We start from the raw sequence: 17095 nt of genomic DNA on the forward strand, positions 1-17095 counted from the left end.
TACTTCAGGACAGGGTATGGAAAGCTTTATTCCTAAAAGATGTAAGAGGAAAAAAAATCACATTTTTAAATGAAAGCAATTAAGCTGTCATTTCAAATTTAGAATTTAAAGTATAGGAAAAGACAAAAAAGCTAAATTCTCAAACAAACTAATTTTATAAGGAGGTAGTGGTATAATTTTATTATACCTACTTTATTTTTGTAGTGTATAACTTATTATACACTACCAATCAATGTGTATTAACATTATTATAATCAATAAGACTTATCAAAGGGTAGTCTATTTGATGGAGAATTGAGTTCAATTTAGAAATAGTAATTTCCTACCACATACCAGACACTAATAAGATAAAAGTCAAGTCAATTTGAAAGGTGTTTGTGTGTGATCTTGGTTTAAGTGCATGTGTTTTGAAAAATTAGTGCCAAGGGCTTTTCATCAACTAGCTTTCTTCACCTCTATCCTATTTTTGCTTTCAAAAGGTCCAAGTAGATTTCCAGGTATCTGAGTAGCAATATTAACATATGCCTTAAATATGCAAGATAACCCTAAGATATCTATCACTGTTTGCATACAGGTAAAACTGCTAACAAAGGTAAAATCAGCTCCTATATGTAGATAAGAGATAAATTTTAAAATGATAATGGGGCAATTTATTAAAAATATATAAAAGGCTAAAAACATAAGGAATGATGTTCAAACTAATTAAAAATCAGAAAAATAACAAAACTATAACATGCTCACTTTTATCCATGATATTGTTCAAACCACAAAGCCCAACAATATGTTAGCAAGAATGCCAAAAACAAAATGGATACTTTCACATGGTTTACAAATGTAAAGTGGAAAAAACTTTTTGGAGGACAGTTTGTATATAACTTGCAAGATTTTAAATGTGCAAACCTCTTGAGCAATTCTACTTCTGGAAGTCTTCTACAGAATTAACGCGTACCAAGGATATTATCATCATTGTTATGGCAAACAAACATCTGATGCTTACTCTGTGGCTAGGCACTGTTCTAAACACAAAGCAACTTTATGATGTGAGTGGTATTTTTATCCCCTACTATAAGAACGAAACTGAAAAGATGAATAACTTGCCCAATTACAGAGCTAGTAAATGACAAAGTTGGGATTCAAACCTTGGCAGTCTGGTTCATAAGACAGTACTCTTAACCACCATATAACATAAGAATAAAAATTATAAACAACTTAAATGCTGTCAACATGATAATGGTTCAATAAATTACAGTACATTAATAATAAGGAATATTAAGCAGCTAAAAAACGAGAGGTAAACTTATTATGTACTGACAAGGAAAGACCCCAAACAAGTGAAAAGAAGTGTGTGTGTGTGTGCATTTGTATGAAAATGTATACTTTTAAAAAGGATTAGGGACATTTACCAAACTACTTAAAATAGCCATCCTGGGGCAGAGAATTTAAGGAATTTCTTTAGTCAACAAAGACTCATGATTTACTACATGGACTTCCATATTATTTTAATATCTTATGACAAAATGTCTTGATTATTTACAGGTTTAAAAAGGCTACAAAGAAAAACTACAACATAAATGACAATTTATAGTAATGTTTTCTAAATAAGATATTTCTAAGAATTCTTTATGAAATAATATTTTTGTAATTCCAGTCTATGCTTTCAGAGCAAAGATGTCACACATTTACTTACAACTAGAAAACAAGTTACTATTGTAAGCCAAAATTACATTTTTATCTACCAAACTGTTCCTGTGACATTTACAACTAAATTTATGTTCTGAGAAAGTAGGCAACATTTTTTCCAAAGGTATCTTCTGTTTATTAAAACATGCAATAACATTCAACAAGTTAACAATTACACAATGACTACGTCAAAACCTAGGGCATTAATTAATGTGTTCTGCCTTATCAATGGTAATAAAAGCATCTATTTAAATTAAAATTCCACATCACTTTACAAAAGCCTTATCTTATGACTGAGCAATCTTAATGTAACAAAAATGTATGATAGAAAAATTGCCTTCTAAATGTAAAAAAAAAAATCTTTTTTTTTTTTTAATATAAGAAAGGGTTTCAGCAAACTAGGGGGAAAACGCACAATTTCTAAAAACAAAAATGTCAATTGCATATATTTTTTAAAGGCTTATTCTAACAATAAAAATATCAACTCCAAATTTAAGGTTAAATTGAAGATTTACTATGCCAAGTTTCAATTCATTTGACTGAAGGCCACCTTGTTTTCAGACCTACAGGTGATTAAGCTAAATTAAAGTGATAACATTGTTCTGTTCCCATACTTTTGTAGTTTGTAGAGTTTTTAAGTGAAAATATTCAACTATAATTTAGGGAACAAGATAGAAAAAAGAAAAAACCCAAATCCAAAGATACAGGAAGTTTAACACAAACATATGTTTTGCAACAATGTAAAAAGTCATGCTGTTTAAACTGTTGTGAAAACATCCTAAATATATACAAGATGAGGAATATAAATACATTCTACTGGTGGATCCTGTTCAGATTAAACTGTTGTAAATACCCTTATCAAATCTCTGTTACATTCAAAGGCACTTAAATACTTGAGTACCAATTTTCTGTTCTGTGAAAAATAACATACCATTTATCAGTAAGTTGTAAAGATTATTTAGACAATGTATTAACACAGACAAGCAATTAACACAGTGCCTATTACACAGCAAATATTCAATAAATGTTTCATTTACAAATCATAAAGCCCCCAAATTCTAAAGCCAAAATAAACCAGTATTAAATTTCCATATTTGCCAGATACTGTACACTGTGTTAAATATTGTCAGTATCAAGATCCAAGAGATGCATAAGATGTAATTTGTGTCTTAGAGGCTTAATTTTAAAAACGGCTTTCAAGTTGTCAGTTTTTACCATAAGTCCCATAGATGGAAAATGAAAAAATAAAAGAAAATAAAGAAAAAATAATAAAAGAACAAAGTGGATCTATCATATGGAAAGCTGTCCATGAATTAAATCAATGCTATTTCCAAAGCTATTTTAAATAAGATTTTAAAAAAGAAGTTTGCATGGGAAGGAAAGAATTACAGAGCTGACACAAAAATAGTTATAAATAAACTTTAAAAATCTAGAAGATGCTGATTTCTATTTCTAGTAATTGCAAGTTAGATAATTTGGACCAAAATTGTGAGGAAATCTAGAAGTTTTTTAAAATTTCTTAAAAACTGAGGAACTAAATCCATTATTTTAACAACAGATTAGAAGGTGAAGTGAGATTTAGTGACCTAGAGGGAGGATCAGAAGCTATAACCCAGAATATGGCACAATGAGACTGAAAAATGGAAAATGAAAGATATTGAGGATACAGTGAGAAGATCTAACGGATATATAATCAGAGGCTCAGAAGGAGGATGTAATATTTGAAGAAACGATAGATGAGAGATTTTTCTAGAACTGCAACATTTAGAAGATGCTTGTCATGGTATCATGATGGAGATACCTTAATAATATCACATTAAAGGGATGTTTTTTCTTTTTCAAGAAGCCACTTTCAAGATGAAAGAGAAGAAATGTTGGAAGAAGCTACAAAATTTTTGCAAAAATCACTGACACCCAGGAATCCAAATAATATTAGCAAATTTAAATGTTTACTTAAAACAAAATTTCGGTGCAATATAAACTTTAAAGCAGATGAGAATTACTCCTTTAATGGTCTATTTAGTTAATAAGTTTGGAAATGTTCACCATCAAATGATAAAAATTTATTTATTTTTATTATACTTTAAGTTCTGGGATACATGTGTAGAGCATGCAGGTTTGTTCCATTGGTATACACGTGCCATGGTGGTTTGTGCACCCATAAACCCGTCACCTACATTAAGTATTTCTCCTAATGCTATCCCTCTCCCAGCCCCCGAGCCCCTGATAGGCCCTGGTGTATGATGTTCCCCTCCCTGTGTCCATGTGTTCTCACTGTTCAACTCCCACTCATAAGTGAGAACATGCAGTGTTTGGTTTTCTGTTCTTGTGTTAGTTTGCTGAGAATGATGGTTTCCAGTTTCATCCATGTCCCTGCAAGGACATGAACTCATCCTTTTTTATGGCTGCATAGTATTCCATGGTGTATATGTGTCACATTTTCTTTATCTAGTCTGTCATTGATGGGCATTTGGGTTGGTTCCAAGTCTTTGCTATTGTGAACGGTGCCGCAATAAACGTATGTGTGCACATGTCTTTATAGCAGAATGATTTATAATCCTTTGAGTATATACCTAGTAATGGGATTGCTGGGTCAAATGATATTTCTAGTTCTAGATCCTTGAGGAATCGCCACACTGTCTTTCACAATGACTGAACTAATTTACACTCCCACCAACAGTGTAAAAGCATTCCTATTTCTCCACATCCTCTCTAGCATCTGTTGTTTCCTGACTTTTTAATGATCGCCATTCTAACTGGCATGAGATGGTATCTCTTTATCTGTGGTTTTGCTGTCTGCAGTAACCTGAGGACCAAAAATATTAAATAAAGAATTCATAACTTTTGAATTGAACACTATCCTGAATAGTGTGATGAGATTTTGTACTGTCTCACTTGAGACATGAATCATCTTTTGCCCAGTATATCCACGCTATATATACTACACACCCAATTATCACATTGACGGATCTGTCTCAATTATCAGATTGACAGATCTTTTCCGATCATTTCAGGTCACCAAGAAAGGTGAGTACAGTACAATAAGATATTTTGAGAGAAACCATATTCACATAATTTTTATTACAGTATATTGTTATAATTGTTCTATTTTATTATTAGTTATTGTTAGTCTCTTACTATGCCTAATTTATAAATTATCACATATATGTATGCATAGGAAAAAACACAGTATTTATAGGGTTTGGTAGTATCAATGTTTTCAGGCGTCTACTAGGGGGTCTTGGAATGTATCCCCGGCACATAAAGGGGAACTCTGAAAGAAAACTGAAAAAAATGAAATGAAATTAAGGAATGAAAACTGAAAAAAAAGAAATATAAAACAATAAAAAAAGGTATTTAGTGATATTAACATTTAGTACACATACACAAATGGCTTGCTGAAGCAAAACAAATGGAAACAACCATAGCATACACCAAACATGATTCCCAGTAAGCAATTCAGTAGGTAAAATAAAGGAGTGGGCCAGGCGCAGTGACTCATGCCTGTAGTCCTAACACTTTGGGAAGCCAAGGCAGGTGGATCACTTAAGGTTAGAAGTTCGAGACCAGCCTGGCCAACATGGTGAAACCCCATCTCTACTACAAATACCAAAATTAGCTAGGAGTGGTGGCATACCTGTAGGCCTAGCTACTTGGGAGGCTGAGGCAAGAATCACTTGAACCCAGCAGCTGGAGGTTGCAGTGAGCAGAGATCCGCCACTGCACTCCAGCCTGAGTGACAGAGCGAGACTCCATCTCAAAATAAATAAATAAATAATAAAATAAAAAATAATGGAGTGGATAGTCAGTGCTTGCTACTTGAAGCATTGATGCAAGGCGCTTGTCTCTGTTTAGGGACTTAGAAAAACGTACTATATTGTCAGCACTCATGCTGCCTTAGCACAGAGCCTAAATACTTTAAAATTCTGCCTACTGAAATCTTGTTAACAACTTTGTGGCTTTTTTGTCTTTTCTTTTAAATTCTAAGCCAATTGATTTTCTGTCTTACTGGAACACCTGTTTTTCTCAGGCCATAAAGAAAATAGCAAACTACTAATACACAGAGCATAGATGAGTCTTAAAATTTATTATATTCAGTTAATCACAAAAATACTGTATAATTCTAGAACAGAAAAAATTTATAGTGGTACAAACAAGATCCGAATCACATGGTTGCTTCTGGTGGAGAAGGAACCGGACTGGCAAGAGACACAATGGAACTTTCTGCAGTGATAGAAATATCCCATCTTGTGGTGTAAGTTACACAAATGTATGCATTTATCAAAACTGATCCAACTGTACACTGAAAATCTGAGTATTTTAATTATGTGTATGTAAGTTATACACAAGTTAAAAAATTCAAACTATTACAGAATTCCCTCAGTACCATTCAGCGAGATTTCTAATTAGTTAAGTAGAGGAAATTCAACAGTTTCTTCTTAATCTTTATTCTTCTATCTACTCGCAGTGTAGTGCAAACAGAACCAAGTAATTCAAGTGACTTACTTTCATTTTAAGATCTACAACCCCCCAGAAATTATCTTCCTGCTCCTAATACAAATCAGTAACTCATTTTTCCCCATTTTATCTAAAAACTAAGATCCTGTCTTTTGAGGTATTTCCACAGAATGGAGAAGAGTTCATGTTACTGTTCACATGGAAACTAAGACTTCAGTCTCAAGCTTAGAGGCTGATCTCCAAGACTTTGCTATTAATTTCACTTCATGAGACAAGACTACTGATCCCATATTAGTTAAAAAAAAAAAAGTTACAAGCCAACTTTCTTTGCACCTATCAAGTATGTGACCATCTATCTAGCTTTCGCAAAATCTAGCCATTTATGTTTTATGGCTGACTCTTTCCTTGTGCTCTTTTTCTTGAGAGGTAATTTTTCTCAGCAATGGCATTGCTCAACAAAAGAGGCTACATCAACAACTTGAAAGTAAATTCATCTGAAAATCTGTTTTTCTCCTTGACATCTGAAGAGTGGTTCCCAGATGTATTGCTAGTATCTTCTGGCACTTTTTACAAGAATCTAAAGCTCCCAATCTTCTAAGAGGTTTTGATTTTTGTCACTGCTAATGAGTTAGCTATAAAATTCTCTTCAAATTTCATTGTACTTCCCATATGTCCTGATATGTTTTGTCTTTCACATTGACAGCATGCTATCCCCCCATGTCCGCTAATGCTATCCTTCTTATAAAATTTGCAGCCTAAAAGCACCATTTGCCATAACTTACCCTCTTTTCAGCTCTATCAAGAAAACACAATTCAATTTTATTGCTTTATGCTTTGAGCATTAAAAAAGAAGCAGCTGAATAGTTTTCTTCAGGTTATTTCTCACATCTATTAATTAAATGCATATTGCTTTATTTTCTTCAACCATTCTATAAATTCTCTAATTATTTTACAGAGTTGATCACATACCAATCTAAATCTTGTACTCTTTCAAATTCATCTGCACATTTAGGATTTTCAGTTTTGAAACTGCCTTATAGTGTGATTGCCTTATAGTTTTTAGCATAAGATGCTAACCTTGTGTCCTTTTAATTCAAATGGAATCTGTTTTTCCCAATACATCTTATGTACCTAAAGGATATCTTCTAGTTCTTGAGGAGAAAGAATAGTCTAGAACCTATGACACTGGCTTGACTGACTTCTGTGTGTTTACATTTTAGGTGATTAGGAGGGTAAAGACTTCACTACCTACAAAATCTCATAGAGGCAGTCAGAAAAAAAGAAAGTGAAGAGCACCAAGCAAAAGTTTTATCTCATGCCACTTCTAAAGGTATACATCAAAATACAACACTCATGGAAGTTTACTTCAGCGAGGAGTACTAAAGCACATGTCCTAATTCCAAGGTATAACCAGATCCAAAAGTTACATTTTACTAAGGATTGTACCATATATGACAGGATAAAAGTTTCTGTTAAAAGTTGGAGGCTGGGTGTGGTGGCTCATGCCTCTAATCCCAACACGTTGGGAGGCCGAGGTGGGAGGATCACGAGGTCAGGAGTTTGAGATCAGTCTGGCCAACATGGTGAAACCCCATCTCTACTAAAAATACAAAAAAATCAGCCAGGCATGGTGGCGCGCGTCTCTAATCCTAGCTACTCAGAAGGCTAAGGCAGGAGAATCATTTGAACCCAGAAGGCAGAGGTTGCAGTGAGCCAAGATTGCGCCACTGCACTCCAGCCTGAGCGACAGAGCAAGACTCTGTCTCAAAAAAAAAAAAAAAAAAAAAGTTTGCAGGTAGGCCAGTTACGGTGGCTTACATTTTTAATCCCAGCACTTTGGGAGGTGGAGGCAGGCAGATTGCTTGAGCCGTGGAGTTCAAGACCAGCCTGGGCAACGTAGTGAAACCCCGTCTCTACAAAGAATACAAAAATCAGCCATGTGTGGTAGTGTGTGCCTGTAGTCCCAGCTACTCTGGAGGCTGAGGTGGGAGGATCACCTGAGACTGGGAGGCAGAAGTTACAGCGAGCCACGATGGTGCCACTGCACTCCAGCATGGGTGACAGAGCGAGACCCTGTCTTAAACAAAATACAAGTTTGCAGGTAATTTCTCTGCCAGTTCTTTTTTATCTTTGTTTGAATATTAATTATCCACTCAATACATCTTGGCCCTTCTCACACTAGATCAGGGTTTCTCAACCATGGCACCACTGACATTTGGGGATTTGTAATTCTTTGTTTTGAGGGGTTGTTCTATGCATTTTGGGATGTTCAGCAGCATCCCTGGCTTCTATCCACTAGGTACCAGTAGTATCTCTCAGGTATAACAATCAAAAATGTCTCTAGACATTGCCAAATATTCCCTGAAAGGCCAAATAGACCTTGCTTGAGAACCACTACAACTAGACCAAAATATTATTTTTTTAATCTCGACAAAGATTTAGGAATTATCTAAAGCTGTCAAGTACCTTCCAAGGTTGCTGTCCAGGTATCATAGAAACTGAACCAATTTAGAAAAAAACTTCCAGAGTCAAGCATAATTATTTCTGTATATCAGGTACTAGATGATCATTATCTGAACTAATGAATTATGAATAATAATTCTATTTGTGCTAGACACTTTTGTTAGATGGGCTACTTCCTACTCATTTTAAAGATTAAATGAAACACAAAGAGAGATTTAATAGGAAGACGAAATAGAAGATGGAGTCAGAAAGGAAGCCAATGTGATAGAAATTTTAAGCAATCTGATTCATTTTTATTACTGACATTTCAAAAGATGCAAGATACATTTACTGCTTGTCTTCTATGCATCTAGGCACTATTACACACATGTTATTACCTAGTTAATTCGTTAAGTCTTAAGAAAATGGAAACAATTAGGAAAGTAGAAAATGGATATATTTTCTTAGTATTTTTGTAAAATTGTTTAGTTGTTAAATGTTATACAGAGAGAACATTAAGAGGCTTTACTCTTACAGGTCAATCGTCATATTCTTTAGAGTAGTATGATTCACAAGAAAAGATACTATAGTTTATTGTCCTCCTTTTCCTCTCATTCTAAATTCTTATGACATTCCTCTCAAAATGTAGAGTTGAAAGACTACTTTCATGATATCCCCTTCCTCTGATAATCTTATAGAATTGGAACCATGACCTTATGAACTATTTTCATTCATCAACTATTTGGCCAAGTAAACATTGTTCATGATTTTTAAAAGGCTGATACCAAAGAAAAATTCTAATTTGACTTGAATTTTGAAAGATATAAAGGCTCTTACCTACAAGCAACATTTGGATCAGCATTTCTTGAAAGTAGTAGTTCTACACACTTCAAGATCGGTTCCTCTGAGCCATGAGCAGAACATGCAGTTATCAAAATACTTTGCTTATCTGTAGTAAATAGAAAAGTGAGGAAAAACCCCCATACATCAAGAGCATCTATTTGATGTCTTTACCACTCAAAACATTCTATTACTGCACTCTAAAACTCTATAACCTCTTCCCAAATCTCCCACTCTTAGCAGGTAACTTTGTCTTCCTTCATCAAAAGATGAGATTAGACATGAATCCCTTCAGTCTCCAAAGTTTATCTATAATTCATTTAACTTCCTTCCCCTCTTACTCCCATTACTTCAAGAGAACAGAAAGTGGTTAAGGACATGGACATAGCCACATTGTCTGGATTTGAATAGTTTTTGGTTGATTAAAATTTGCCTTGCTAAACTCATGTTTGGGAAACAATGATCTATATTCTCTGATTTCACTTCTTATCCATTTGAAAACTCCTGAAATCTGGCTTATAAACTACCCCACTGAAACTGCTGTAACTGCCACATCCATTGGTTTGGTTTCTTCTCAGTCCTTTTGTACTTGATCTTTCTGAACTCACTGTTTCCTAAAACTCTTCTTCTCTTGGCTCTCATGGTGCCAGCAAAGATCAGAGTAAATTAAACACAAAAAACACCTATTTTGAATTAAGACTTCTTCAAAATAAGTCACGACAGCTATGATTCACATTAGTGGCTCAATACTGACAGAGCATATTCTAGTCCCAGTCCTGCCACTGAGAAACTGTAACTCTTGTGATATCTTAATAGCTCATTAGATCTAACATACAGATAAGAACCTAATACCTGCCCTTCGTATGTGACAGGGCTATTGTGGGACACATAAAAGAACTTATGTGTACATTCTGTGAAAAATATATTTCATAGCTCTAACTATCCCTCTGATTACAAGGAGGGAGAAGTATAAAAAGAATAATTATTAATTAATTTTTTGAGCAGAATATTTTATACACTTTTGAAAACCTCATTCCTAAGCATAGCTTTCACTGAGTAATTTTTTTTTTTGAGACAGTGTCTCACTCTGTTGTCCAGGCTGGAGTGCAGTAGCATGATCATAACTCACTGCAACTTTGAACTCCTGGGTTCAAGCAGTCCTCCTGCCTCAGCCTTCTGAGTAGTTGAGACTATAAGTGTGTGCCACCACCCCTGGCTAATATTTTTTTATTGTTAGTAGAGACAAAGTCTCACTATGTTGTCCAGGCTGATCTTGAACTCCTGGGCTCAAGTGATCCTCCTGCCTTAGACTCCCAAAGTGCTATTGCTAGGATTATAAGCATGAGCCACCATGCCTGGCCAAGTGATATTTTTCAATGATACAATAAAAAGAAAAACCTAACAGAAAAGATTAAACATGAAACTGTTGCTAAGACAGAAATTTATGTAAAATATATAAGTGAGAAAAAAGAATAAAATTGTAGGTATAAAATGTAAAAATCAATTCTAAAATGAAACCTATACCTGAAATTATGAAGCAAATTTAATTGTCTATTGAAAATATGTTAAAAATAAGTAATCAGGAATTCAATGTAATAATTAAACTGGATTTGCTCATATACTCTTGTTCTTCTTACACTCAAAGCACTTCTGAATGGAAATTATTTAGTAACAAGGACAAAGATGGATTTCATGAACTATCTTTGAAACAACTTTAAGTGATGTAATTTGGAGTTTAGTTTAAAATTCCACAGACTGATTTTCAAGTAATTTGCCACTAAATTATAAACTTTTTAATGTTTCTTTCAAAGAATTTTTCCTTTAAAAACAACCAAAACCTTAAAGTTAAAGGTATATAATAACAACCAGTTATAAAGATACTATAACTGGAATTTATGTTTTTAGAAAGAGAGTTTTTCAGAATATGTATGGTTCCTAATTTGATTTTGTATATTATTTACATAGTATAATGAACAGAAAGGTTACTTCAGACTGCTTTAGTTTTTTTTCCACTTTATGTAATAGCTACTTGGAAACCAAGGAATCACAGTAAGCATAATCATTTAAGTTATCTGAAACATCTTACCCTTCTCAAAGCTTGCATTAGCACCTCTGTCCAAAAGGACCCGAACCAGCTCTGCATTGGCAACACTAGCAGCATACATAAGGGGAGTCCATCCATACTGAAAGGTGGAATCTACACTAATGCCTGTCAATATAAAAACAAGCTTTTAAAAGCACACTACCACCAAAGAAAAAAGTCAGTCACCTTATATGCTTAAAGTACTGTGTAAAGTGACGTACATCATGTACTTTATTCCACCATGGGAAGTTTTTAATGGCTTCCAAAAAAATAGAAAATAGTTATATCGGGACGTTAACACAATTTGCTAACTTCAGTTTCACTACAGGCACTATGTTCCAAGAGACTGATCTGACTGATGTTTTATCATATATGTAACTGAGTATGTATATTATAACAGGTTTTTACATGCTACCTTTTTTTTCTCTAGGGGAGCTGGAAAGGTTTCACAGGGGTAAAATGTCTTTTACATTAGAATATTATCCCTGGGCAATATCAGTTATCTCTATGGCTGAAAATACCACATATATCCCTCAAAAACCTTTAACTTTATTCCTAACACTAAACTTACCCATGGGTGACTGATAAAACATGAAGCTAAAAAGATAGGTTAAGGTTAGATTATGAAAACTCCCTTAAGAAATGCAGACTCTGTTTTGTGATCCAGGAATTGACATCATTACATATGTATTATAAAGAAAACACAGATACCACTATTGAGAATGGGACAGGAGGCAAGGAAACTAGTTACAATGCAGGAAGTTTATACGAAAATCAGAGCAAGAGCAGTGGAGAGAGAAAGGAAGGAAAACAAAAGGACATTTCAAAGGCAGGGTCATCAGAATTTAAAATTACTTTGAGGAGGAGGTATGATGGAAAAGAACAAATTAAAAATGACTATCAAGTTCTGTCTTGGACAATCGAATGACAAGCAGTGAGCTAAAATAAAGGGAGATATCAGGTATTGAAAGTAAGTTTTTTTTGTTTGTTTTTTGTTTTTTTTTTAGACAAGATCTCACTCTGTCACTTTTTTGGCTGTATAAACACTGGGTCACTGAAAGACTACATATGTCTAATTTCTAACTGTCTAATTTTAATTGATATAAGGTACATAATAATCGCTGGGAGAAAACATTAAACCATCTTAGTATAGACATCTACTGCTAGCCCTACTTGTCTTCTCTAACAAATCTTCCTCTTTAAACTGCTTCAATTGAAAGCATATCAATGAGATCAGAGAAAAGATCACTGTTTTCTCAATTTATTGAGAGTACTGCTCAAACTGTGATAGCAAAGATAGAAAGGAAAAGATGCAACGAAAAAGAAGCAAAGGCCGGGCACAGTGGCTCACGCCTGTAATCCCAGCACTTTGGGATACCAAGGTGGGTGGATCACGAGGTCAGGTGATCGAGACCATCTTGGCTAGCACAGTGAAACCCTGTCTCTACTAAAAATACAAAAAAAAAAAAAAAAAAAATTAGCCAGGCGTGGTGGGGGGTGCCTGTAGTCTCAGCTACTCAGGAGGCCAAGGCAGGAGAACGGCGTGAACATGCGAGGCGGAGCTTGCAGTGAGCTGAGATCATGCCACTGCACTCCAGCCTGGGCGACAGAGTGAGACTCCAACTCAAAAAAAAAAAAAAAAAGAAGCAAATGTGGCATTTTAGTATAAAAATTCTTACTAAAATTCTAACTTAATATTTAACATAAATTACTAAGCACATATTATGTTCCAGGCATAGTGCAAAAAAAGGTAAGTTTCGAAAGGATGAACACAGTATATATATAGAGCTCAAAAACATTCAAAATGATACTATATTGTTTAGGGATATAGTAAAAGTATAAAGATACACATAAGAATGATAAACATCAACTATAGAAAAGTAGTTATCGCCAGAGGGGGGCACCTTACTTTCCTGAATGTCTAAAATATGTCACACTTTAAAGAAAATTGAAAATGATAGTACACAGAATAACAAAAACTGGAGACATCTTCAAATGGTTAAAAGTGGCTGACTCAAAATGTGCTTTTATTTTTAGAGTTTCCAATTGGTGCAGAAGCATGTTTCAAGAACAATAATGACTTTGAAAGGCAAAAAATTAACAATATTTTTAAAAAGAGTTACATAATGACATCTGGAAGGAAATATCCTAAAACAGGAGTTAACCTGTGAAAGTGAGGCATCAGCAGTAAGGGGAATGACAGTGAGGACAATGGTAAAGAAATCTTTCTACTTCTACCTATATCTCTACTACTGCCTTTTAAAAATGAACTTTAAAAATCTTTGTAACTAAAAACAAATTTCAAATGGTTGACTAAATACTTAGCAGCAGGCTCTGTTCAAGAGACTGAAAAGCTCACACCTGCCCATCAATCATATCAAGTCTTAATCCTTCAAAAGCCTCTATCACATTCACTGTACCTAGTCCCACTACTCTTAAGGCAAATTTTCTTTTCTAAAACAAATCTCTGCCTATTCCACCCCATGCTGTGTACACTATACATATATTAATATTAGGTATTCGGGCCTCTTTCTACTTATTCAGAGTTTATTCAATTTCGTTTTTCAATTCCAAACTCAAGTTCCAGTGTCCAAAAAGTCATACAGATCCTTCTCATTTCTTGTAAGAATAACAGCTAATGTTTACATAATTCCTATGTGTTCTAAGTCCTTTAAAAGTGTATTTTAATTCTCCCCCTTGCCAACAACCCTTTGATATAATAATCCTCATTTTAAAACAGGAACAAATTGAAGCTTAGAAAGATTTGGTAACTTAGTCAAGGTTACAAAGCCATCAAGTGGCACGGTTAGTAATCAAACCCAGATCTGTCTTGTTTTCAAAATTATTTACTTTTCAGTAAACTATGCATTGATTCTAGCATAGAAGAAAAACATTATGCTATATATAATCACATCTAGCTACCTTGAGTGTGAATGTTTTGTATCTACAATGGCAAAAACCACAATTACTTTTGCACCAACCTAACGTAAATGCTTGTTATTCCTTTGAGTAATTTCAATCATTATAATCAATAATTTAATTTCTACGTGAAGGTAATTTAAAGTTTTTTTTTTCATTTAATCCACAAAAAAAAGTCACGAAGCCCAGGACAGAATTATGACGCTTTACATAAAGAAACTGATGCTTTCTGGCTGGGGGCGGTGGCTCTTGCCTGTAATCTCAGCACTTCGGGAGGCTGAGGTGGTTGATTACTTGAGGTCAGTAGTTCCAGACCAGCCTGGCCGACATGGTGAAACCCCCGTGTCTACTAAAATTACCAAAATTAGCTGGGCTTGGTGACCGGTGCTTTTAGTCCCGGCTACTCGGGAGGCTGAGGTGGGAGAATCACTTGAATCCCGGCCCCCAGATGGAGGTTGCAGTGAGCCAAGATGGTGCCACTGCACTCCAGCAGGGCTATAGAGAGACACTCCATCCCCTTCCTTCAACCCCCCAAAAATGCAATCTGATGCTCTCAAAGTTTAAATGCCTCTTCCAAGAAACCAGAGTGGGCAATAAGCTGGAAGAAATTATCCATATATTTATTCTGATTCCTAGCTCAGGCCTCATTCCACCAGTACAAAACAAAAAACTGTAACGAGAAAGAACTAAAATGTAGTAGAAGCAATTCTTTTTTTTTTTTTTTTTTTTTTTTTTGAGACGGAGTCTCACTCTGTCTCTCAGGCTGGAGTGCAGTGGCGCAATCTCGGCTCACTGCAAGCTCCGCCTCCCAGGTTCAGGCCATTCTCCTGCCTCAGCCTCCCGAGCAGCTGGGACTACAGGCGCCCGCCACCACGCCCAGCTAATTTTTTTGTGTGTTTTTAGTAGAGACGGGGTTTCACCATGGTCTCGATCTCCTGACCTCGTGATCCGCCCGCCTCGGCCTCCCAAAGTGCTGGGATTACAGGCGTGAGCCACCACGCCCGGCCAAGTAGAACCAATTCTTAAGAAACATACAACAGGCAGGGCACGGGGCTCATGCCTGTAATCCCAGCACTTTGGGAGGCTGAGGCAGGCAGATCACGAGGTCAGGGGATCGAGACCATCCTGCCTAACACGGCGAAACCCTCTATTAAAAATACAAAAAAAAAAAAAAATTAGCCGGGTGTGGTGGCACGTGCTTGTGGTCCCAGCTACTCAGGAGGCTGAGGCAGGAGAATCGCTTGAACCCGGGAGGTGGAGGTTGCAGTGAGCCAAGATCGCGCCACTGCACTCCAGCCTGGGCCACAAAGCAAGACAACATCTCAAAAAAAAAAAAAAAAAAAAAAAAGAAAAAAAAGAAAAAAGAAACATACAACATTACAGCAAAGTAAATGAAGAGAGAATTAAGAATGATCAGAGTGGGATAATGATTAGAGTAGGCCTCTTGCTTGAAGGAGAGGGAAGAACTGATGGAAGACAAACAGGGTGGCATTCCAAATGTAAGGAGAGAGGAAGAAAATAAGGCAGACAGGACTCAGTCAACGAAATTATGCAGGATAACTGATATATTAACATGTTGCGTTTCCATTAGAAAAGCAACATAAACCTTTTAAAAGTAAGGAATCCTTGCGAACTTAAGACAGTTGTGTTCAGATGAAACTGTCCCTTATCTCTCACCAGAATCTAGGAGCTCCTGGACCAATGAAACATCTCCGATGGTCATTGCTTTCTTAAATTTTTCTTTCTTTTCTTCAATGGGTAACAGCCCTTTCAATTTCTAGAAAAGTAAACATTTAAAAAAATTCTTGTTATATATATTTTTGTTTCCACCTCATCAGGAAACAATAATGTTTGGTTAAGTACACAGGTTTTTTTTTTCTTGGCTTTATTTTGACTGAGATACAAAGTTTGAAAAGAATTCGTGTCGAAAATTATCTTTCAAGGGAATAGGTAATGATGGATCCAAACCCAACTGAGGAGCTACCATGACCTAAAGTAGCGTATTTGGTGGTAACCACAGTTGGGGAACAGGAGGAAATTTGTGCGGGTTTGCTTAAGTACAAACGACCGTATTTCCACTAGGGAAAAAGGGAAATACATGCGAGGAAGTGAGAGGTTTCACCAGGCTGGGCCTCGCCTTGGAGGGCCAGGGGAGGCCGAAACCAGGTGTGGTCAAGACAAGGCCTCCTCCGCTACCTGAGACGTCCGGTCGAGATACCCAATCTCCCAGCCGTCATCTTCGCTCTCGCTACTCTCGCCTCCGCCAGCCACTGGCAAGCCGCGTAGCGCGCCCGCCGCCATGCTAGCCAAGGCAGCTCCCTGTGAGCACCGCGCGCCCTTCAGCTCTCCGGGCGCATGCGCACGGGGTGGGGCGTGCGTAGGGATGCGCGGGAAGGAGCGACGTGGAAGCGCTCCGGTCTGGAGCCCTCCAGCGCAGGCGCACAGCGGCGCGCTGCTCACCTCCCTGCCCCGTCCCTAACCCTGAGGCTTCTTGAGTTGAAAACCTGGCGTGTCTAACACTGGTGACGAAGTTCGTGCGCCAGGCTTCCTGCTGGCGCTTCCAGTTCCTCTCAGGGACTTACCTTTCGACCTCTTTAAAGTATTTGCTTGATGAAATTCTTGCTCTGCAAGGAATGCCTTACTTGTGGCAGGAGCACACTAGGATTTAACGGG

General features: G+C 36.3%; 1 protein-coding gene and 1 long non-coding RNA gene across 4 annotated transcripts in view; one reads left to right on the top strand and one right to left on the bottom strand.

The window, feature by feature from the left end:
* Nucleotides 1–16859, bottom strand: part of ASZ1 (ankyrin repeat, SAM and basic leucine zipper domain containing 1) — a 65117-nt gene extending 48258 nt beyond the window's left edge. The window contains exons 1-4 of one of the 3 annotated variants that reach the window (XM_055283783.2): nucleotides 16619–16859; nucleotides 16100–16199; nucleotides 11507–11629; nucleotides 9418–9529 (exon numbers count right to left, since the gene is read on the bottom strand). In XM_055283783.2, coding sequence (XP_055139758.1) covers nucleotides 9418–9529; nucleotides 11507–11629; nucleotides 16100–16199; nucleotides 16619–16723 — 440 coding nt within the window. In that variant the 5' untranslated portion in view covers nucleotides 16724–16859. The remainder of the gene's footprint in view (nucleotides 1–9417; nucleotides 9530–11506; nucleotides 11630–16099; nucleotides 16200–16618) is intronic. The other 2 variants (XM_055283784.2, XM_055283785.2) reach the window with 2 other exon arrangements.
* LOC134737038 (uncharacterized) overlaps nucleotides 1–17095 on the top strand; it is a 165668-nt gene that overhangs the window by 94892 nt on the left and 53681 nt on the right. The gene's annotated exons all lie outside the window — the stretch shown is intronic.

The sequence above is a fragment of the Symphalangus syndactylus genome, chromosome 6 (assembly GCF_028878055.3).
Source record: "Symphalangus syndactylus isolate Jambi chromosome 6, NHGRI_mSymSyn1-v2.1_pri, whole genome shotgun sequence".
Lineage (NCBI taxonomy): Eukaryota > Metazoa > Chordata > Mammalia > Primates > Hylobatidae > Symphalangus > Symphalangus syndactylus.